General features: G+C 43.0%; 3 protein-coding genes across 3 annotated transcripts in view; all 3 read left to right on the top strand.

Moving 5' to 3' along the window:
• Positions 1-11,038, top strand: part of LOC142948361 (phospholipid-transporting ATPase ABCA1-like) — a 35,825-nt gene extending 24,787 nt beyond the window's left edge. The window contains exons 21-49 of the mRNA XM_076090346.1: positions 74-213; positions 324-461; positions 561-790; positions 907-979; positions 1,114-1,316; positions 1,445-1,496; positions 1,705-1,809; positions 2,126-2,274; positions 2,393-2,517; positions 2,965-3,063; positions 3,218-3,407; positions 3,539-3,633; positions 3,734-3,766; positions 3,875-3,980; positions 4,171-4,245; positions 4,441-4,610; positions 4,717-4,894; positions 5,044-5,159; positions 5,254-5,398; positions 5,558-5,681; positions 5,796-5,925; positions 6,094-6,277; positions 6,480-6,586; positions 6,850-6,991; positions 7,233-7,367; positions 7,487-7,590; positions 7,736-7,828; positions 7,960-8,203; positions 8,311-11,038. Coding sequence (XP_075946461.1) covers positions 74-213; positions 324-461; positions 561-790; positions 907-979; positions 1,114-1,316; positions 1,445-1,496; positions 1,705-1,809; positions 2,126-2,274; positions 2,393-2,517; positions 2,965-3,063; positions 3,218-3,407; positions 3,539-3,633; positions 3,734-3,766; positions 3,875-3,980; positions 4,171-4,245; positions 4,441-4,610; positions 4,717-4,894; positions 5,044-5,159; positions 5,254-5,398; positions 5,558-5,681; positions 5,796-5,925; positions 6,094-6,277; positions 6,480-6,586; positions 6,850-6,991; positions 7,233-7,367; positions 7,487-7,590; positions 7,736-7,828; positions 7,960-8,203; positions 8,311-8,451 — 3,826 coding nt within the window. The 3' untranslated portion in view covers positions 8,452-11,038. The remainder of the gene's footprint in view (positions 1-73; positions 214-323; positions 462-560; positions 791-906; positions 980-1,113; positions 1,317-1,444; positions 1,497-1,704; positions 1,810-2,125; positions 2,275-2,392; positions 2,518-2,964; positions 3,064-3,217; positions 3,408-3,538; positions 3,634-3,733; positions 3,767-3,874; positions 3,981-4,170; positions 4,246-4,440; positions 4,611-4,716; positions 4,895-5,043; positions 5,160-5,253; positions 5,399-5,557; positions 5,682-5,795; positions 5,926-6,093; positions 6,278-6,479; positions 6,587-6,849; positions 6,992-7,232; positions 7,368-7,486; positions 7,591-7,735; positions 7,829-7,959; positions 8,204-8,310) is intronic.
• Positions 11,039-11,184: 146 nt separating this feature from the next.
• spink4 (serine peptidase inhibitor, Kazal type 4) lies at positions 11,185-13,254 on the top strand. Its single transcript, XM_076090348.1, has 4 exons — positions 11,185-11,374; positions 11,965-11,996; positions 12,281-12,393; positions 13,068-13,254. Exons 1-4 carry the CDS (start codon positions 11,323-11,325, stop codon positions 13,111-13,113), a joined length of 243 nt encoding a protein of 80 aa, XP_075946463.1. The 5' UTR covers positions 11,185-11,322; the 3' UTR covers positions 13,114-13,254.
• Positions 13,137-20,404, top strand: stra6l (STRA6-like). The gene is made up of 19 exons (XM_076090347.1): positions 13,137-13,207; positions 13,792-13,866; positions 14,175-14,247; positions 14,575-14,675; positions 14,853-14,983; positions 15,077-15,197; positions 15,372-15,417; positions 15,602-15,727; positions 15,954-16,027; positions 16,574-16,682; positions 16,799-16,952; positions 17,162-17,237; positions 17,394-17,475; positions 17,838-17,886; positions 18,086-18,203; positions 18,293-18,412; positions 18,645-18,808; positions 19,219-19,362; positions 19,691-20,404. The coding sequence occupies exons 2-19, from the start codon at positions 13,841-13,843 to the stop codon at positions 19,930-19,932; spliced, it is 1,956 nt and encodes a 651-aa protein (XP_075946462.1). The 5' UTR covers positions 13,137-13,207; positions 13,792-13,840; the 3' UTR covers positions 19,933-20,404.
• Positions 20,405-21,255: the final 851 nt, after the last annotated feature.

Here is a 21,255-nt window from a genome sequence, read left to right on the forward strand (position 1 = left end):
AGCAGCAACGAAGACTGAATTCTTTGCACGCTTGTAGCATTGTTGTTTGATTGGTTGCTTTGCTGTAATCCAGGCTGACGGTGGAGGAACACATCTGGTTCTACGGCCGTCTGAAGGGGCTGTCGGAGGAGAAGGTGAAGGCTGAGATGGAACAAATTGTGAACGATGTCGGACTGCCTGACAAACGACATGCCCGCACCAGCACCCTCTCCGGTCAGTTTGATTGTTTTAAATTTCTTTACCTTTTAGTTGTTTCACAAGTCCTGTTATACAGGGAGATTTTCATGTTGAAAAATGGTCTTAACTCCCTGTTGTGTTTGTAGGAGGGACGCAGAGGAAACTGTCAGTGGCCCTGGCTTTTGTTGGGGGCTCAAAAGTTGTGATCCTGGATGAACCTACTGCTGGGGTCGATCCCTACGCACGCAGAGGCATCTGGGACCTGCTGCTTAAATACAGACAAGGTAAGTACAACTGATAGTCGGTAACAGTTACAAATTACTTTCAATAACTGTGTAATTCTGGAGTTTGTAATTTGAATGTGTCCCTCTGTTCCTCATCAGGCCGCACCATCATCCTGTCCACTCATCACATGGACGAGGCCGACATCCTGGGTGACCGCATCGCCATCATTTCCCACGGAAAGCTGTGCTGCGTGGGCTCCTCGCTCTTCCTGAAGACCCAGCTGGGCACGGGCTACTACCTGACCCTGGTCAAGAGAGACTATGACTTGACACTTCAGTCCTGCAGGAATTCTGCCAGCACCGTGTCCTACATCAAGAAGGCCGAGAAGGTTAGAGAGACGTTACAGAGAACACAGGTCTTTAAAAGATACAAGAGAAGTTGTCTCCCTTTATAGTATTGTTAACTTAAAAAGGTAACTCTTTACCGTCTTTGTCTTTGGTTCAGGAGGACAGCGTATCACAGAGCAGTTCAGATGCTGGTCTGGGCAGCGAACCAGAGAGTGAAACCACCACTATTGGTGAGAACAGACATTCAGTTGGCTACTTTAAAGGCACACATGTTTATTCCTGTACAATGAACTTAGAAAGGCATATAAGATGTTGATGTTTTATCATTCCCTCTCACCAATCTCTCATCCTTTCTTCACTACAGATGTGTCCCTCATCTCAAACCTGATATTCAAGCATGTCCACGAGGCTCGCCTGGTTGAGGACGTTGGCCATGAACTCACCTATGTCTTGCCCTACCAGTCAGCTAAAGACGGAGCCTTTGTCGAGCTCTTCCACGAGCTGGATGACCGACTTACCGACCTGGGAATATCCAGCTATGGAATATCTGATACCACCCTGGAGGAGGTAAGGAGCAGCTGGTCTAAGTGGGCCTTTCATATTAAACACTGTCGAAAGTAGAATGAAACATACAAAAATCAGATGGTTTGTATGCTTCTGCCAATGTTTAAAGCATGTGTCTTCCAACTCTGCAGATTTTCTTGAAAGTGGCTGAGGACAGTGGAGTAGACGCTGTTGAGCTCTCAGGTGAGATTTATGATGCATTTTAAAGATTCACAGCACTTAAACACTTCACATCTGTATTAAAAAACGCATTGTTACGCCCCTGTTTTAAACGTCTATTAGCAGCATCGGTACTTGCTTTTAGGTTACTGGAATATTGTGGGGGTTATATTCATACAAAACAGAAGACTTGAACCTCAATAGTAACATGTTGACCCTCGTGTGGCTGCAGATGGAGTCGTGCCGACCAGGACTCGTCGCCATCATGCATTCGGAGACCACCAGAGCTGCCTGAAGCCCTTCACTGAGGACGACTTTGACTTCAACGACTCTGAAGGTAGAACTGCACTACCCAGCATGCAGTGCAATGATAGCAACCGTATTGTTGCCATCATCGCTTTTGCCCTTTGTTTGCACCTGAAGGTGTATTTCACCAAAAATATGTAAAGACATTTCTCCATTCACATCCCAGATTTGAGTAGAGAAAAAGTGCAGTTTCTCTTTGAAGAAAGCTAGACTTATGTTGCAAAGCATACAAATCAGTTGCTTTGTGCCAGTGAAATTGCAATTGCGGACAACCTATTAGCAATATTACAGAATCGGGACACAGACAAGATGAGTTTGCTCATGTCTATTGTGTCGTCTATGTCCAGAATCCCGAGAGACCGACTGGCTCAGTGGAACAGATGGCAAAGGCTCGTACCAGGTCAAAGGCTGGAGTCTGAAGAGACAGCAGTTTGTTGCACTACTCTGGAAACGATTCCTCTATGCTCGGCGCTCCAGGAAAGGCTTCTTTGCTCAGGTATACTGATGCTATTTTCATTGCACACACTGTCAATAAACAGGTTGTCAATGTAAGAGGGAAGCAGTACTTCTGAGGTGTGTCAGTTGTAATGAATGGTCATGATGTGATTTTTCAGATTGTTCTTCCGGCGGTGTTTGTGTGCATTGCCCTGGTGTTCAGCCTGATCGTCCCTCCGTTTGGAAAGTACCCAAGTCTGACTCTGGATCACAGCATGTATGGGGAACAGTTTGCCTTCATCAGGTGAGATACCATTCTTTATGTCTGGGAAAATGACATTGTCCTCCTTTCTATCAATGTGTCTCCAGATAAAAAAAGGTTTCTGCTCATTATTTACATTTAGCGACTTTTTAATCTTCAACTCACCTGAATCAGAGCATTCTCTTTTCTTAGTCCAAAGAAATGTGTTATTTCCATCTACAAAGTGCATAACTCATTAAAATTGTAGAAGGTTACCTAACTGCACTAAGGGTTAGGCATGTGACCTACCTGATGTGTTTTAAGCTCAGTGAAAGTAGAGAGTTATGGTGTCAGAAATGAATAATAAAACTATTCTAAATGTCAATCTATTATTAATATAGTGCACCTGTCTTCAGTCTTAACACAATGGCTGGACAGCTGATTGTTAAACATCATTTGTGTGTGATGATTTGTGATATTAAAGGCAACGTGTTGTCTGTGTGTTTGTAGTAATGACTTACCTGAGGACCCTCACATCAACAAACTACTGGGAGCTCTGACAGAAAACCCAGGATTTGGAACACACTGCATGGAAGGACAACCCATACCGTGAGTTTTAAGACCAAAAGAAAACGTTGATTAAGGAAAATAAAAACACTTAAGATCTACAGTTGATCTGATCGCAGTTTTAGCAAAAACACAAATGTGGTAGTTTATACATACGCATTCAAATGGAGATCTGACTTCTATCTCTGTGCTCCAGGGACACTCCCTGCACAGCAGCAGAGGATGAGTGGTCGGTCACGCAAGTCTCTCAAAGTGTGAGGGACATGTTCGACAACGGCAACTGGTCCTTGGAGAACCCCTCTCCCATGTGTGAGTGCAGCTGTGGAGGACGCAAGAGGATGCTTCCCGAGTGTCCTGCTGGCGCTGGGGGACTTCCACCACCTCAGGTTGGCGACATCAAACATTTAAAAAGTCAAAACTGAAGTTTTTATAGATCTAAAATTACAAAGGCAAAGCCTAAATACACACACAAAAAAACCAAATGTTAATTTTTTTCTTTTTCTTTTTGTGTATACAGATGAAAATCAGCGAGACAGACACTCTTCAGAATTTGACTGGCCGAAACATCTCTGACTATCTGGTTAAAACCTACGCTCAGATCATTGGCAAGAGGTAACACTCAACTTCCATTTGTTTTTGCGCACTTGAATTAGTTCTAATTCTTGATTCATTGTATTACGTTTCATTTCTTTTCTTTTTCCTTCTCTTTCAGCCTGAAGAACAAGCTTTGGGTCAACGAGTTCAGGTACACTATCAGACACGATCCGTCTTCAGCTAATCGGTCGATAACATTGAACCGAGTGCCTCTCTGCTGTGTCCTTCGCCGGTATTAAAATAATTGTGATCTACACAGATACGGTGGATTCTCGCTGGGCGCCATGAGTTCTCAGCTCATGTCCCACACGGACGACGTCGATGAGGCGATCGCTCAACTGAGGAGGCGTTTCCATCTGGAGAGAGTAAGACATTTCATTACGTTACTGTTTTACACACTGCACTAAACTAATCGGCACCAGCAAACAATAATGTGGGACATTTTTATACTAACTACTACTACTACTGTAGTGGGGCTAGACTTATATTTCTGGTTTGAACAGTGAGAGTTCACCCGTGTGCTAAAGAAGACTTTCTCCCTCTCTCACCCTCCAGGGAACTGCAGCAGATCGTTTCTTTCACAGTCTCTCCATTTTTATACAAGGGTTGGACACCAAGAATAATGTCAAGGTTAGCAAACACACACACACACACACACACACACACACACACACACTGGTTATACAACAACACAAGACTCAAGACATAATGTAATGTTTAGTCTCATGCAGACTTATGACACACAGCTGATCACAGAAATGTACTTCCAGGCTGCTTTGTATTTCCTCTGAGGTTACAGAAACTTACACGCCTCTCTATTTCCAGATCTGGTTCAACAACAAAGGCTGGCACAGCATCGGTTCTTTCCTCAATGTGATGAACAACGGCATCCTGCGGGCGAGCCTGCAAGACGACCAAGACCCCACGAAGTTTGGCATCACCGCCTCCAATCACCCGCTCAACCTCACCAAGGAGCAGCTGTCACAGGTCGCATTGTGAGTATCGAGGGAGTGCACGTATAAAGTGACAACATTTCTTTGGCCTTCTCGAGGAGACATCGCCCGCCTGTCATTCTCACGCCTCCCTTCGCTCTGTTCCCAGGATGACGACGTCAGTAGATGTGCTGGTTTCCATCTGCGTGATCTTCGCCATGTCCTTTGTCCCGGCCAGTTTTGTGGTCTTCCTCATCCAGGAGAGAGTGAACAAGGCCAAACACTTGCAGTTCATCAGCGGAGTGCAGCCCTTACTCTATTGGCTGGCCAACTTTGTCTGGGATATGGTAAGACATTTCAGTCCAGCTGGACCCTGAGCCCCATTGTCTCCTCCTCAGTTTAGATTAAATATTAGTGATGAAAGTCTAAATATTACATTATTGTCTTGATAGAGTGTAATACTATTGTTCACCCTCTTTCTCTTCCTCTCTTGCAGTGTAACTACATCGTCCCAGCCACACTGGTCATCATTATCTTCATGTGTTTCCAACAAGACGCGTACGTCTCCTCAACCAATCTGCCCGTGCTGGCGCTGCTGCTGCTGCTCTACGGGTATATTTGACACACGCTCAGTTTGTTTTGGCTCTTACTTTCTCTAATTCTCTAACCTCGGCTAATCAACCATGATCTTTGTTGCTCCCTCCAGATGGTCGATCACCCCTCTGATGTACCCGGCCTCGTTCTTCTTCAAGATCCCCAGCACGGCCTACGTGGTTCTGACCAGCGTTAACATCCTGATCGGGATCAACGGCAGCGTCGCCACTTTTGTGCTGGAGCTGTTTGGAAGCAATGTAAATAATGTCTCCAAGTCATTTTGATTCAGTTAGCTAGAGTAGCAACAGATTGTTTGTTGATTCAAGAGTGTGAAGAGAGAGAGAGGCTTTTGAATGCAAACTTAGAAATGAATGATTGAATATTAACTGTTGATATTCACTTTGTTCCTTTTTAAGGAAATCGGTGGCATCAACGACATCCTGAAGAACGTGTTCCTCATCTTCCCTCACTTCTGTCTGGGCAGAGGACTGATTGACATGGTGAAGAATCAGGCAATGTCAGACGCTTTGGAGAGATTCGGTAATTACAGCAGACCTCTTTTACCCACTACCCCAAATGTATCCCGATTTGTTTTGACAAGGGACGTGATCTACATTTTCTAAATATTCTCTGGTTGTGGTCGTGTCTCTGTAGGTGAAAACCGGTTCCGCTCCCCTCTGGCCTGGGACATGGTGGGAAAGAACCTGTTTGCAATGGCCATAGAGGGCGTGATCTTCTTCACCATCACCGTCCTCATTCAGTACCACTTCTTCTTCAAGGCCAGGTGGGTAAAACCTTCAATACACAAAAAAAGAATCATTCCTCCAGAGTTTTCCTTATAACGCAGTATCCGTAACTAAAACATTACAACTCAAAACACGTGGATCTGGCTTTGAATCCCCTCTGGGTGAAGGCTTCAACTAAGTCTCTCCTCCCTTTGCTGACCTTCCAGGTCTTCCACCAGTCACCTGAAGCCTATTGGAGAAGAAGATGAGGACGTGGCCAGAGAGCGACAGAGGATCCTGAGCGGAGGAGGACAGTCCGACATCCTGGAGCTCAGAGAGCTCACCAAGATCTACAAGAGGAAACAGAAGCCGGCAGTGGACCGACTGTGTGTTGGCATCCCGCCTGGAGAGGTACGATACAGACAGCGTGCAGCAGACGGGATTCTAAACCAGCAAAACACGGGGCTTTCTTTAGTACAGTTAAAAAACGTTTGTGTTTTGTTTAGGAATGTGTTTTGTAAGAGGATGATACAGTAGATGCAATGAATGTAGTAAAGAAAGTGTGTATTATTATACGTGAAAATAAACATACGGTGTTTCTCTTCTCCTGCAGTGCTTCGGTTTGCTGGGCGTGAACGGGGCAGGCAAAACCAGCACCTTTAAAATGCTGACAGGAGACTCTCTGGTCACCGGCGGAGAGGCTTACCTGGCTGGCAAGAGGTAAGACACATGCCTCCTCAAAATATACAATACATCCACTCATCTGTGTTAGAATGAATATATTATTCTAGTCTGGCAAATAGCAGAAGTCACAATGATATGGTCTTAGGATCAATGATGCAATTTAAAGGCACTTGAAATAAATATTGCAATAATAAGCAAATTCTTAAAAAAAAATGTAAACTACAAGGCTACATTTAGTTAAAACTGTATATTTTTGCTTTCTATGGAACTTAATTCCACTCATGTTTATCTCACCTCAGTGTAACGACAGAGATCGATGAGGTGCATCAGAACATGGGCTACTGTCCTCAGTTTGATGCCATCAACGACCTGCTGACCGGCAGAGAGCACCTTGAGTTTTACGCCATCCTGAGAGGAGTGCCTGAGAAGGAAGTCTGTGAGGTCAGTAACAAACACATGTTTGGGCCTACATGATTTACTATGACATGATGTATTAAACTTATTGTGTTGGTCTTTTATATATAATATAATAACTCTACTTTTGGAGTCATGTTTTTCTGAAGTTAAGTGGGATATAAAGGTCTATACAAATAAACAAACCGACTCTATTATATGTCAGTCAATATGCATGTACAAAAGAAAAAGAAAATGGTTGACATGAAAACTGTATCTTGTCCACTAGGTGGCAGAGTGGGGCATCCGGAAGCTGGGTTTGGTCAAGTATGTGGACAAGTCAGCGGGCAGCTACAGCGGAGGAAACATGAGGAAACTGTCTACTGCCATCGCTCTCATAGGAGGACCACCTGTAGTCTTTCTGGTCAGTAGAACATGTTCACACGTACACAACATACTTCTGGCTTATTTTGCGTAAAGCAGGGCAGCAGTGTGAAAGTACATTGTAGCAGCAGCTGAGTATCTGTTGCTTCCTGTTCACAGGATGAACCGACAACAGGCATGGATCCTAAAGCCCGTCGTGCCCTGTGGAACGCAATCCTGAGCATCATCAAAGAGGGACGATCTGTAGTCCTGACCTCTCACAGGTTAGACTTGCCATCTGAACTACACCTTCTCAATTAATGGAACTATATATTTTTGTTGTTAATTGACGTGGTTACCTCAACATGACTGACCTCATCCTGGTGTGTTCCCGTGTGTGTGTTTTTTTTTTTTGTTGTTTTTTTTCAGCATGGAGGAGTGTGAAGCACTTTGCACCAGAATGGCCATCATGGTCAACGGCAGGTTCCGCTGTCTGGGCAGTGTGCAGCATCTCAAAAACAGGTGGGGACACTTGACAAAATAGCACTTCACGAAAGCTCACCCATATGAGAAATGAAAGAATCGCAGGTTTCATCAGACTATCGCTTAGAAGGTTCTGTTGAATGAAATGTGCTTCGCTGCATTCTCACCAGGTTCGGTGATGGCTACACCATCATCCTGCGGGTGGCTGGCCCGGACCCAGACCTTCGGCCGGTGATGGAGTTCATCGAGCAGGAGCTGCCTGGCAGCACGCTGAAGGAGCAACACCGCAACATGCTGCAATACCAGCTGCCCTCCTCCCTCACCTCCCTCGCCCGCATCTTCTCCCTGCTCTCTAAGAACAAGGAGGCCCTCAGCATAGAGGACTACTCCGTCTCACAGACAACTTTAGACCAAGTAAGCAATTGCACCCCGAAGCTCTGACTATAACTGGACCCTGACTTCTGTACGGGCTGAGTCTAAATTTCCCTTTCCTCTTCTTCCCCCCCCCCCTCCCCCCGCAGGTGTTTGTAAATTTCGCCAAGGACCAAAGTGATGAGGACCATTTGAAAGAGGCCCATCTGAATAAACGGGACGCTGTGGTAGTGGACATTTCCAAGCTTAACTCTTTCCTCACGGACAAGACCAAGGAGAGCTGCGTCTGATTCCACAACATGGCATCATGGGAGTCGCTTCGCTTCACCCACCCCAGAAAACATGGACCACTAACCAGCGAGGGGAGACGAACTATGTTCATTTTGTTACTTCTATTTTTTAGTCTTTTTTAATTGTTGTCATTTCTCAGTGGACCTGCACTTCAGCGCACAGCCTCTTGAAAAGGCAGAGACTGCGGGTATTGTCACACTGAAGCAATGAAAACTCAATGCAAATCAATGCAAGAAATATACCAGAATATATTTAAGATGAGAAGATATTCCTGTGAGGGTTGGAGACTGGTGCTTCTCCTTCACTAGATGGACGGAAAGAAAGAAAAGACTGAAGCAACAGCGGGATTATAATGCTGCGCTCGACTGGAAGGTGTAGTGGCCCTGCGAGGCTCTCAATGGACATGGCATCGGGGATGATGGAAGGAAATATCTGTAGGTTTGAATCCCCGTTCCTGAAAGTAGTTTGCAGTAGTCAGTGGGACTGTGTACGTGGGCGGGCGGCTCCGTATCGTGAAATCACCGCAGCGTAAAACGGAACAAGACAAAAATCCAGATCATTCACTGCCAACTGTTAAAAGATGGACCGACTACTTTTTTTTATTCAGGGTCAGACCTCTCTCTCTCTCTCGAGCTCTCTCTTTATTACCAAGCACAGTTGTTTTTATCATGCAAATGATGGTAAAAAGAAAAAAAAGCATTTACAATCCAATTGATTTCAGTCACAATCATGCAACATAATAATTTGTACTAATCGGTTTTCTAAGGTAATTTATTTCTAATAGACAAACTTAACCTCTACGGAGTTTTTCTTTTCTTTGTTTGGGTAATAATTAAGATTGATAACCAAGCTGTCTTTTTTATATTTGTTCTTCGTGTCCTTGACATTGTCCAGCACAGTGCCTATACTGTATCAAGGTGCAGAGAGAAATCTGAGCACCCCATTAAAAACAACAACAATGTATGTAGGCTGCCCAGGAATGTATAAGACGGATACCATCAAAGCACAAAAAAAGGGGGCTTTTTGTGAAGAGGGTCAATGAAACGTGACTGTTTTTTTAATTGTCTTTCATTGTCAAAAACAAAACGACAACAAAAAAAATCTTGTGGTTGCTTGATGTCTGTACAAGACGTGCAGTCTGCCGTCCTGGCTTGTTTTTGACTCGCCCTGCTTCGCTCTAAACGAACTGAAGGCTTATCAGAGTGGACGGAAGGATGACCATCGCAAACTGGCAGTTGGGACTTCAAGAGAAGGCTGAATGTCGCTCAAAGAATTTGGACAGGTTTTTGAAAGTTCCTTGGAAATATATACTTGCATGCTTTCCACCGGGCCACACACACACCTGTACTATCAGCACTTCTGTGTGTGCACCGAAGCATGCCGTAAGATCAGCTTGTAAAAGGGCTCGAGTCGTGCTTCAATATTGTGGGATTACTGGCACATCGTGTATATGTGGAGTCTAAATCCATAATTCTGTTGTTAATCAAAAAAAAAAAGCAATCTGTATCAAAATGGGATTGTTGGCGGTGAGATGAGTCAGATGGAAATGCTTCTGCAGATCAAACTGTAGCTCTAAAGATGGTGGCTTTTCCAGTGACGCGTGCTTTTATACATGTGAGGGCACGACGGGAGCGTTCAAGACCTGAGCCAGCACCGATGTTATGTACAAAAAAAAAAAATAATGTTACCAGTGGAGTGAACAAACCGTATCTGTGCCAAATGGAGCTGAATATATATATATATCTTTGATCCACCAGCATAACGTGGAGGAGGCAACTGTTTTGTAAAGTTGTGCTTTCATTCCAGGCCTTCATCCGCAGTCAGCAGCTCGAAACTAAAAAAGCACACATTGTGTCAAAATGTGTGCTCCCTCATTCAGTCAACATCCGTTCTTTTTTTTTTTTAAGTTATCTTCTAGTCATGTTGCCAAAATTCTAATCTTTCCGTTTGTCCACATCGATAAGCTGCCACGTTAACTGCACTGTTGGTTACTCACATTTTTAGACGTGGGGTTGAGACGCTTCTGACTAAATTTATGTTTCACGGACAAGTCGACATGCCAGACTAGACAGAAACAGGGACCACGTGAATTAGAGTTGTGCTTGTAATGCTTTATAGTCCAGGAAACCGCATCCAGGGTTTCAACTGAGGACGGATTGTCATTATGGGTTCTCTTGTGTCACATCAGATCTTGGAACGCACCAAAACCCTCAGTGAAATGTGAGCACTTTATAGACTTCATAGCCTGTTGTGTCCAAAGACGTATTCGTAGGGATTTGGTACGTTTTAACAATTCTCTGCACTGGAACACAGGTATAATTCAGACGAAATGAAGCTACACCACTGCATTAAAACATCTGTTTGAAACTTGAAATCGAGATGGACGGCTTCCACGTGATTGAGATAAAGAGAGACATGCAGGACTGAATTACTGTGGTGATTTTTCTCTTCTCGTGCTCTATATTGTTATTATATGTTTACATTTTTAAGTATTAAACAGCTGTTTGAGTCTGTTACGCATTGTCTATAGTTACTCTTTACATGAATAAATAAAAAAAAAAATCATACCTTTTGGAAAAAAAAGAACGTCTGAGTTGATTATTTTGCATTTTGTTTGTGTGGTAGATGCAACAAAGCTTGTTGTCAAAGGGAAGTTAGTATAATGACTGAACAAAAGGTTACTGTGTGTGTGTGTGTGTGTGTGTGTGTGTGTGTGTGCGTGCGTGTGTGTGTACGTGCTGATTATAAATTTCTAGAGTGTGCTTGTGTGTGTCTATTTTCCACCTGCTGTGTTCCCACACACACACTTATGTTGCCAGTAAAAACAGGCACGCTCAGAGGTTTCAGTCAGTTATTCATCCACCAACATCATGATTGGGAGAGTTGTTTTTCTGGGACTCCTGCTCATCTGTGTGGCTGCAGGTAAGAAAGAAAAACACTCTTTATCCGAGTTACATTCTAGTTTGAGAGTTGTTAAAGACTATACAGTTTGTCTCAACAACTATTTTGATGGGTTTCATTTTAGATGCCATAGAAGGAAACACGCACTGTCTAATAAAACACTTTGGAAGTTAATATGTTACATTGCCTTACAACATTGTGTCAAAGTGTATTTGACACTGATCAACTATTATAAAAAAATAATTGAGGTCAAAGTGAAAATAGACAATGAAATTGAGAGAAATATAAAATAGACAATGAAATTGAGAGAAATATAAAATACAAAATTCATGTTTCAATGCTTTTCATAGACCTGTTACAGTATATTATATACTCAGTTAGTTACCACATCATGTGTTTTTCAATGTTACATATAATATACTCTGTATTTATAGTATTACAATAATAGATCAGAATTATCAATAATAGGATCAAATGTATCACAGATATTAAATAATCATGAATGTAGTTTACGTATCTGGATGTAGCTTTGCATGCTAATTATATATTTTTTTAATAACGGGTGGGTTGCTTACGCACTTGCATGCCAACATTTATGGTTTCTTTTACAGAAGCTGAGGAGAACTCTGGACTCCTGAGGAAGGTTGGTGTGCGTGTGTGTGTGTGTGTGTGTGACTGATTTAAAAAGTAAAGAAGTATAAACTATTTCACTCAATCCATTCCAAACATGTATTATGGTGAGTGCGCTTTCTTCTGATCATGATCTTTCGATCGTGTGTGTGTGTGTGTGTGTGTGTGTGTGTGTGTGTGTGTGTGTGTGTGTGTGTGTGTGTGTGTGTGTGTGTGTGTGTGTGTGTGTGTGTGTGTGTGTGTGTGTGTGTGTGTGTGTGTGTGTGTGTGTGTCCCTCCCTCCCTCCCTCCTGGCAGCCGTCCTGTCCGGACACGGCCGAGATCTTGGCGTGCCCTCTGAACCTCGCTCCTGTGTGCGGCAGCGATGGAAACACATACGCCAACGAGTGCACCCTGTGTGTCCAGAGACAGTGAGTACACACACACAGCTGCTCCAGTCTCATGGCATTCACACAAGAAGCACAGCTACCTCCAAGTCGGCCGGTTGGAGGACTGAGTGCTGGAGTCGCCCTCTGGTGGTGGATTCATTTAAAGAGCAGTCACAATGCTGAACCCTGATTGGCTGACAGCAGCAGCTGAATCAAATGACTGGAAGTCTTTACAGTTTCGTCTGTTATTCATCTTTTTCCACGTCTAGTGGTCATTGCTAGAGGATAATGATGACCAACATGTCAAGAGACGGTTCTGCTTTGTTGCTTTCCACAGTGAAAAAAACAAATACAGCAGATTATTTTGATTAAATACACATGCATGGCTTGAAGAGAGCCAGTTGAATATTTATTTGGTCTGGGACAGCTGTTGTCGATGTCATCTCAAAACTTCTCCAAATCACATGAGTTGTATTTTGGAGGTGAAGTGACTCTTTTTCGAAAGTGCTCTCCGTCTCTGTTTATAACACACAATTTCCTGTATTCAAAATCCTCATTGATGGCTTTGGACACTTTATCCCGACTGTCAGGCACATATGAGTTCATACGAGTTGTGATTTCCCAGACAAAAAAACATTGCTACACCTCAACTAAATCTCAGGTTAGCAGAACAGCACAAATCACATGCACGTGTCTTGTCATGTTCCTCTCTGCAGAATAACCAGGGTGGACATTTTGATCGCCAAAGAGAAGAGCTGCTGACCTGTGCAGCCAGGGGATGATGTCATCGCTAGAGTGACCAATCGGGACCTGATTGTCGACCCAACATGGAACTGTGAAATTACATTTCCTAAATGTGTGTGTCATTGCAATGAATAATAAATGTCAACCAGCAGTATTTAACCTTCTGTTATTATTATTATTTTATTTTTTTATCAATAACATCTATATCCCATAAAAGTGAACCAAGAGGAGGAAGATTTTTTTCTTTTCTTTTTGAAATGGAAGTGATACAAGGTCAGGAGAAAAGAACATAAATGATAACATATTCTGAAAACGTTCATTGTAGCAGGAGGCAGGAGGTGAATGGTCGGCTGGTTATCTCTTTGGGAGAGCGTAATGTTTACACTCCTTATACTGAGTAACAGTGCTCCATGGTGTTCAGGTGTGTGTGTGTGTGTGCGTGTGCGTGTGTGTGCGTGTGTGTGCGTGTGTGTGTGTGCGCGTGCATGTGTGCGTGTGATGAAGACAAACAGTGAAAGTATGAGCAAATGCTTCGGCGAAAGAAGCACAGAGCAACGCACTGGGAGAGAGGACATAAAAAAACAGAGAAATAAAGTATCGTATCATGGAGCCAAAGGTCAAATGTGTGAGTCACATGGTTGTAACCAGGAAACAATGAAGTGGTTTCAATCCAGAGGCTTTCCTTCGTCTTTACAGTAGAGCAGGAACAACGCTTTCTAGACTTCAGTGAACCGACTTATCAAAGATGACAAGAAACCAGGTGGAACATGTGTAAGTACAGACTTCATATACTCATTTACAACACTGCTCTTGACTTTGTTACTAGCAGCTGTTAGTCACTGTGGTATAATGTTACGCAGACTTTAGGATTATTCAACCTAATCGTAGCTGTTTTGAATCAAGCCAGAGCAACATTAAACCTGAACCTGAGATTAATGATGCATTATTAACTCGAAGTTTTTATGATTTCGAACCTTTTTTGATTGATTTCGTTTTTCTGTTTAGTTTCTATTTCATCCTGCTTTCTGCCCCGACAGTTCACAACGTTTTAAATCAAATGTCACAACCTGTTTCTCCAGTGTTGCGAAGGTTCAGGACTGTCAGAGTGGAATCTCTATGGAGCTCTTCCTTCATCTTTCACTCGTACCAGCAGTAAGTTGTCCATATATTTAACCTGGAAGATGAATACTCCATGACTTCCTTTGTTTGTGGTCACTGTCCTGACAACAATCTGGAAAACATGAACTTGTCATGAAAAACAGCCCTGTTCTTTACCCTGGAATTGGAAGAGTGTGTATAGGAATACAAAATAAAAACAAATACACGATACAACCAAAATCGGTACAGCAGCTTGATTAAAACTACTTTGATAAGACCCTGCTACCTCGAACATATTTCCACTTTCACACAGTTGCAGCAATGCAAACAAAGGATTTTCCCAGTAAGTTTTGTTTCATGCATCGACGTCTTGTCTTCCAGTTGTTGATTGTGGGGGTGCTCTCGTTCCTCCAGAAGAGGGCCCAGAGACTGGCTATCGACCACAGATTGCCCTTCCTGGGGGGACGTTTTGCTATTGTGGTGTAAGTCAACAGCAGCATCAACAACTACAAATGTCAAGAGATAAAATAACAGCAATATCCGTTTCAATATCACAGCTAAAGTATTTCAAATTCAGCACTGCGGTTGTTCTAGGCAACAGTCTGAATACATATTAGTCTAAGAGCTTTATTTGTGTTTCTGATGTCACTGTGTCCCAGGCCTTTGGATACCATTGGCAGCCTCAGTAATCGTTGGTCCTATGGGTTCGCATTTGGTGCCGTGTCCTCCAGCGTCCTGCTGCTGTTCTCTGAACAATACATCCCCTTCACCGTCCCGCCCTGGGCCAGAGGTACTCCCACAGCTTCCACATCCACACCTGTTTACCTTGCACACACAAGAAATTAGCAGGTGGACTGACGTGTTTTCTTATTATTGTCCTCAGCTATAGTGTATCTGGTTGGAGCGTTAGAGGTGGGCCTGGTCTATTTCCCTTTCTTTGCCTGTCTGTCCACACCTTTCAGAACGGCCGGGGCAGTGCTGGGAATACTCTACTCTCTGTCCTGGTAAATGTCTTGAAATGGAATGGAAACAAATATATGATGGTTACTTCACACAAACTAAAAAACAATTTGTATAAGAGGTCCGGCCGTATGGACAGATGAATGGGTTGATATGTGGTTGATCACATTTTAATAGCCTTAGAAAATACATCACATGTCTCGATGCTTGTTTTTTAGGGTCATCGTTACAGTCTGGGATACATTCACCTGTCCTGATGGTAAGGTAGGTGAGTATTTAAGCTATCGTGAAAGCTGGTGGAAATGCGCCTGAGGCTGTGTGGTTTCCACCAAGGAACCAGTCACGTCCTACACAATTTAGGCTCTACAAAACATCGAGTTATGAAGAGCTGCCCGTCTTTTCATGAAAACCATAAAAGAATGAATGACTTTGTTTGTGTGGTTTAAAGATTCTTGGTAAATACCAGAAGTTGATTGTCCAGTTGCCCTGCATCCTCTCCCTCATCTTCCTCTTGGGACGATTTTTCTACATACTGGTGAAAGCTGTTCGACTACATCTGCAAGTGGAACAGGAGGTCAGCATGTATGAACTCATTGAAATGGTTCTTGCTGTGTATTTTCCCTGTGGGTGAAATCTAACGATCTAAAGTGCGATTTTATGTCACATTAAGAAAATCATGTCAACCGTTCTGTTGCATTTTATTCTCCGTCCCTATTCTGCAGTGAACATATATAATCTCAATCTGACTTTTCTAAACAATAAACTGTGTGTGGCTGTTAACATGCTGAATCTGCTGCCAGGATCCTGAAGAGCTGACAGAGCAACATCAGGTGCAGCACGTTAAGAGACTGCTGAGGAAAGCACCTGCACACAGGTAAGACATGTGCACCAATGCTGCTTTCAAGTGTCCCTTGTACACGTGGGTATGTTCACTTCTATTGCTTGTAAAGGGATCCACTATGGCTGAATGTTTTAACCAGTTTAACCTAAAAGGAGAGCACTTAAGTGTTTTCAAAAGCACAACATAACATCGATTTCTCTTTTACTACATTTCAGTCACCCACTATGTATCATTCGTTTAACTAAAATATGAAAACTATTGTCTGTTTAAACTATTTAAGCCAGTATGTGTCAAATGCTGTGTGTTAATGTAGTTCAATGTACTGACTTCAAGTCCATTCTGGTGTGTTCAGGTGCTGCTGGTAGACTTCAGCACCAGCTTCGCGACTGCATTGATATCTTGATTAATGTCATTCAACACAATAACGATCCCAGCTGAAACAAAATGAATAGTTACTAGTACCAGAATTCAGCATTTGAAGACAACACACACACACACACACACACACACACACACACACACACACACACACACACACACACACACACAGTGGTTTTGACCCTCCTTTCTATCTTGCAGTAAACCCCGCAGCTGGTTCCGGAGCAAAGTGTATGAGTGGGACCCTTACTTCAAGTTCCCCAACAGGATCATCGGCACCTCCATTATCTCGCTAATAGGCCTATACACGGTAAAGCGAGACATAAATTTAATGTACATACACTTTGCTTTGGAAACGTGATACCTAAAACACCTCACCTTTGCATCCGCTGGAGGTATTAATTTGTCTTTTTGTCATTTTTCCAGATGACCCTGGCAGACTACAGTCTCAGTAATGTGGCTTTTGACAAAGTAGACAGGTGGAAGAATACACTGAAGCAGCTGGTTACGTCTTGTAACCAGACTGAACATCTGGGAACCATGATACCACAGCTGGAAGAATTCATCGACGTGGCTAGAAGTGAGTTGGTCTGCTCCGCCCTCATAGTTTGTGTGATGAATGCTTCATTAATGGGTATAACAAGACAAGTCTGAGAACATTTACACCAAACGTTCCGCTGCTTCCTTGATTCTGGGTATTTCTTATCAGAAATAGGCCAATAATGAGCACCCCACTGATACACCGAGCCTGGTAAATCAGTCAAGTTGTTGTTATTTGTGTTATTCCAGAGTCTTGGCTAGCTACCACCATCTTTGCTAGTCTCAACTCTGTAGCCTACTGCTTCCATGTCTTGGCATGTTACAGGTAAGAGACCAAAACATATCTGATATATACAAAATGTATTGAAATTTTATGATAAATGTCCCAAACAACAAACAAAATTGATGTAATAATGGGAAGTTAGATGAAATGTTATTACAAAAAAACATAGATGAGTGACATGGTGTACTGCCGTTATAGAAAACACTTGAAGAGGCTGTGGAAAGGACAGAAGGGTTTTATTCCTGAGAAGTTTCACAACCCTCGCTCTGCTGTCAGCGTAGTAAGTAAGACGCACACACACACACACACACACACACACACACACACACACACACACACACACACACACACACACACACACACACGCACACATACAGCAGATGGCAGACGACTCTAGGGCAAATCAGATTTCAGCTTGGCACCAAATGCTTGCAAGCAGCATTCACAAGTGTGACATTGGCCCCAGTTTAACTGTTTCCAGGTCATGATGTGCTTGTCACAGTGGATGATCTGCATATTTTGTGTGAGCGTGCCTTTGGAGGTTTCAAATATGCAGAGCATGTGTGAACGTTTGCATCTCGTTTTATTTTGGCCCCCTAATTTAATGTATTAAAAACAAGTTTTCTCTTTCAATTTTCACAGGCTTCCATTGCAAGATACTCTGGTTGGCAAATAGCGTTTACATTGTGGGGTAAGCAGTTCATCTCCTGAAATACATACACTGAGCAGATGTATATCAGCACGGTATACGTTATGGGACCCAACGCAGAATTTGTCCAAAGCGAGATGTTTTCAGAAGCCTGGGGGAAGAGAATGAGAGAAGCGAGAGGGAGATTTAGGAACTAACTTACTTTTCAGTGACCAATCGCTCTTCTGTATTTTCTCTTCAGGCTACCTGATTGTCCACTTTGTCCACTTCCTGTTTGCTCTGCTGTTGGTCTATGTGCTGGTTCTTCCTATACAGCATGGAAGGACACTGACCATGCTCACCAACCTGGGGATTATACTGTAAGCCGTCTTTCCCTGTGTTTGTGCATATACGATGGCATATGAATGGACGGTTAGATTGACAGTTAGATTTCCCTGCCTCTCCTCAGTCTGACCATCAGTCTGGTCATCGCCCTGGTGATTCTCCAGATCGTTCTGGTTCAGATCTTCTTCCTTCAGGACAAGATGTCCCCTACCGATAAAGACAAACCTCTGGCTCTCAACAACAGGTGGCTATATATTTCAATATGGATATTTCAGAAGGGTTGACTATAAAACCATCAGAAGAACCATCAGCCTCACTAAAACCCAGGTTCTCCATTTGCCAGCAAACACTGATTGTTTAAACGAGCGGTGCTGGTGATACAGAGATAGTTTTACAGTGTGGAAAATCCCCTTAATACAAAAATTAGATATAACTCAAAGCGATGTGAAATCACAGTTTCTCTTCCTCCTCTTCAGGAAAGCGTTCCACTGCTTCAACTACTTCTTCTTTTTCTACAACGTGGTGATGGGGATCAGCAACTGCATATTGAGGTTGCTGTGCAGCATTGTGGTGGGAACGTCGCTGGTGTCCCGCATAGACCGGAGCATTATGCAGAGAGGATATGAAAACATGGACCCCGGTAAGATGAACTTCAACCGAGACGTGTGTGAGACAAAAAGTGAAATATTGGTTTAAGCAGTTTAAAGAAGTTGTCTCCATGTTTACCTGCATACAATGTCACAGTCAACCCTGTTTTTCATACTATGGTGGAAGATAAGAGACAAAATATGATTTTATCATCATTATTATTATTATTATTTGATGGTGGTGTGGCTCATTAGAGTCATATTATAGATTAAGACTGTCATTCATCCTTAAAGATCATTTTCTTCCAGGAGGTGGCAGCATTTCACAAAGCATCAGTAGATCTCCCCCCCCCCCCCCCCCCCTCAGTTGTGCATCCTAACACATGTTGTTAAAAATACTGTAAGGTCAGTGCTATTTCTCATATATGTGTGTGGCTCTAACAGTATTTCTTGCATGTCCCAGGCTACAGTACCTGGATTGGGATGATTTTTGCTGACCACTATCATAGCAATCCAGTCATGGTGTGTTTCTGCCAGCTGCTGGTCTCCAACTCGCTGGAGAAACACACTGCGTCTGCTTACTCCACATTCAGCAACATGCCCTCTGGTCAGTAGTGTGTGTGTGTGTGTGTGTGTGTGTGTGTGTGTGTGTGTGTGTGTGTGTATGTGTGTGTTTGTAGCTCTTACATGAACAACCATCCACTAAATAACTATTGCTTCCACCTGTCCGCTGACTAAGATTCACAAACGAGTATCTTCTTTTTAAATTAGCTCTCAAAATGCACTATATTTCTGTAATGCAGTTTTGTTCGATCCTGCACAGATGTATTTGTTTTATAAGAGTATAATTTATCTTTTTACTGTGATTATTATTGGTGCATTTGTTCAGTTATCATTAAAAAAAATTTTTTATTACATTTTTTACTTTTGGACAGAATCCCCTGTGAACAGCCGGGCTAGTAGGCGTTGGATGCTGTTTTATACCTTACTGAGGAACCCTCATCTGATCCTGCTCAGGAAGCACCACCTCTGTTCATCTTCATCATTACATGCACCATCACCTCCCCAGCCAGACATAGTGGTGCAGGCTCGCGTCATGGCATTCAAAACACAGAGCCACCAAGCAGAGTCACAGTCTCCACCAGAGATCATAGTCACACCAGCACAAGACTGTTAAAGAAACATTTCCATAGATTGTAATCATGTTAAAGTAAATACAGATATCTGTTGGAATCCAAAATTGTTTATGTGTCCTTTCGTGGGTTCTCCATGTCGTAGAAGGAGTACTGTGGTGTTTTCAACATCTGACTGATGAGTTATAATCTAGTTATGTGATCAAATTAGGACACCTTTCTATCAGCTCAGAAGGAGCATTCATTCTTGGTAACTTACTCCAGTTGGATGTAATTTAAAGAAACTTTGAGCTTTAAACTTAACCTCTGTAGCATCTAATCTACAAATGGATGTTGTGCACTAAAGCTGGCCATCTTTCTGTCTAATAATGTTGATTTCATTAAATGCATGTGAGCCACAACTCATTCTACGTTTGTTTTATAAAATGTAACTGAATTTCAATGTGTGCCAAGCTGCTATATTGTAAATTGCTGCACAAACAAATGCTTTCAGTTGGAAAAAATAAACAAACATTGCAGCGCTTGACTCAGAAAGAGTAGATGTGATTTCCACTCATGTTTTTAATATTAGCTAGCTAATCATGGTGCGCCTGACTTCGAATACAAACATTTTCGACAGCACTTAAAAGCAGCATCATTTCCAACGGCTATTTTCTGTACAACGGACTCGTTGGTCACCTAAAAAGTGCACATTAGATAAACGCTAATTAGATAAACGTGATCCTAACGTCGGTCTAAAAGGCGAACTAACCGACAACGTCCTTTTGAACTTGTGGGCGTAAACGTGCGCGACTGCGCGAGACTTTGAATGCGGCGACACTGAAGACACCAGGCAGTTTGGCTAACGTTAACTCGTGAAAATCACAGGTAAGTTGGGGTGAATATGGACACATATTTGTCCGTCGTTGAACTAATGCACTTGCTCATTGCCGTCACTTTGGGCTGGTTTGTCAAAGGTTAATTGAGGGCCGCTAAAAAAACAACAACTTAATTTCATGCTAGCTGCCAGCTAACAGCTAACGTTAGCCAGCGCCCACATTGTCCGTCTCTAGCTGGGCCGTTCAACACCCGTTGTCGGTCCAGACCCGTTGTTTCCGGGGAGATTGGAGTCCGATAATGGATCTCCAACGTTTGCACGCTTCGCAGCAATAAGACCAATACGATAATACGTGGAAAACAGACGCGCAAAACAACCTAAATTAATCAATTTGTTGCTTTGAGAATCTGAAATCGAGCCTGAAAGAGTGAAACTGCGCCGGGACGTCATTGACCTAGTTTGCCCCCCCCCCCAAACCACCGCCGTAAGACTGAACTGTGTTATTGCAAGATACAAAAAAAAAATGTCGTTGAATGTCTGCTTTTGCAGT

Source organism: Anarhichas minor, unplaced genomic scaffold (assembly GCF_050575085.1).
Source record: "Anarhichas minor isolate MPS153535 unplaced genomic scaffold, ASM5057508v1 ptg000012l, whole genome shotgun sequence".
In the NCBI taxonomy this organism is placed as follows: domain Eukaryota; kingdom Metazoa; phylum Chordata; class Actinopteri; order Perciformes; family Anarhichadidae; genus Anarhichas; species Anarhichas minor.

Bases quoted from the DNA above. Each gene is read 5' to 3' on its own strand.
- spink4 (XM_076090348.1), top strand. From the start codon at position 11,323: ATGATTGGGAGAGTTGTTTTTCTGGGACTCCTGCTCATCTGTGTGGCT. The intron at 11,375-11,964 runs GTAAGAAAGAAA...TTTCTTTTACAG, and splicing joins GCTCATCTGTGTGGCTGCAG to AAGCTGAGGAGAACTCTGGA. The intron at 11,997-12,280 runs GTTGGTGTGCGT...CCCTCCTGGCAG, and splicing joins ACTCTGGACTCCTGAGGAAG to CCGTCCTGTCCGGACACGGC.
- stra6l (XM_076090347.1), top strand. From the start codon at position 13,841: ATGACAAGAAACCAGGTGGAACATGT. The intron at 15,728-15,953 runs GTCAGCATGTAT...ATCTGCTGCCAG, and splicing joins ATCTGCAAGTGGAACAGGAG to GATCCTGAAGAGCTGACAGA. The intron at 16,683-16,798 runs GTAAAGCGAGAC...TCATTTTTCCAG, and splicing joins CGCTAATAGGCCTATACACG to ATGACCCTGGCAGACTACAG.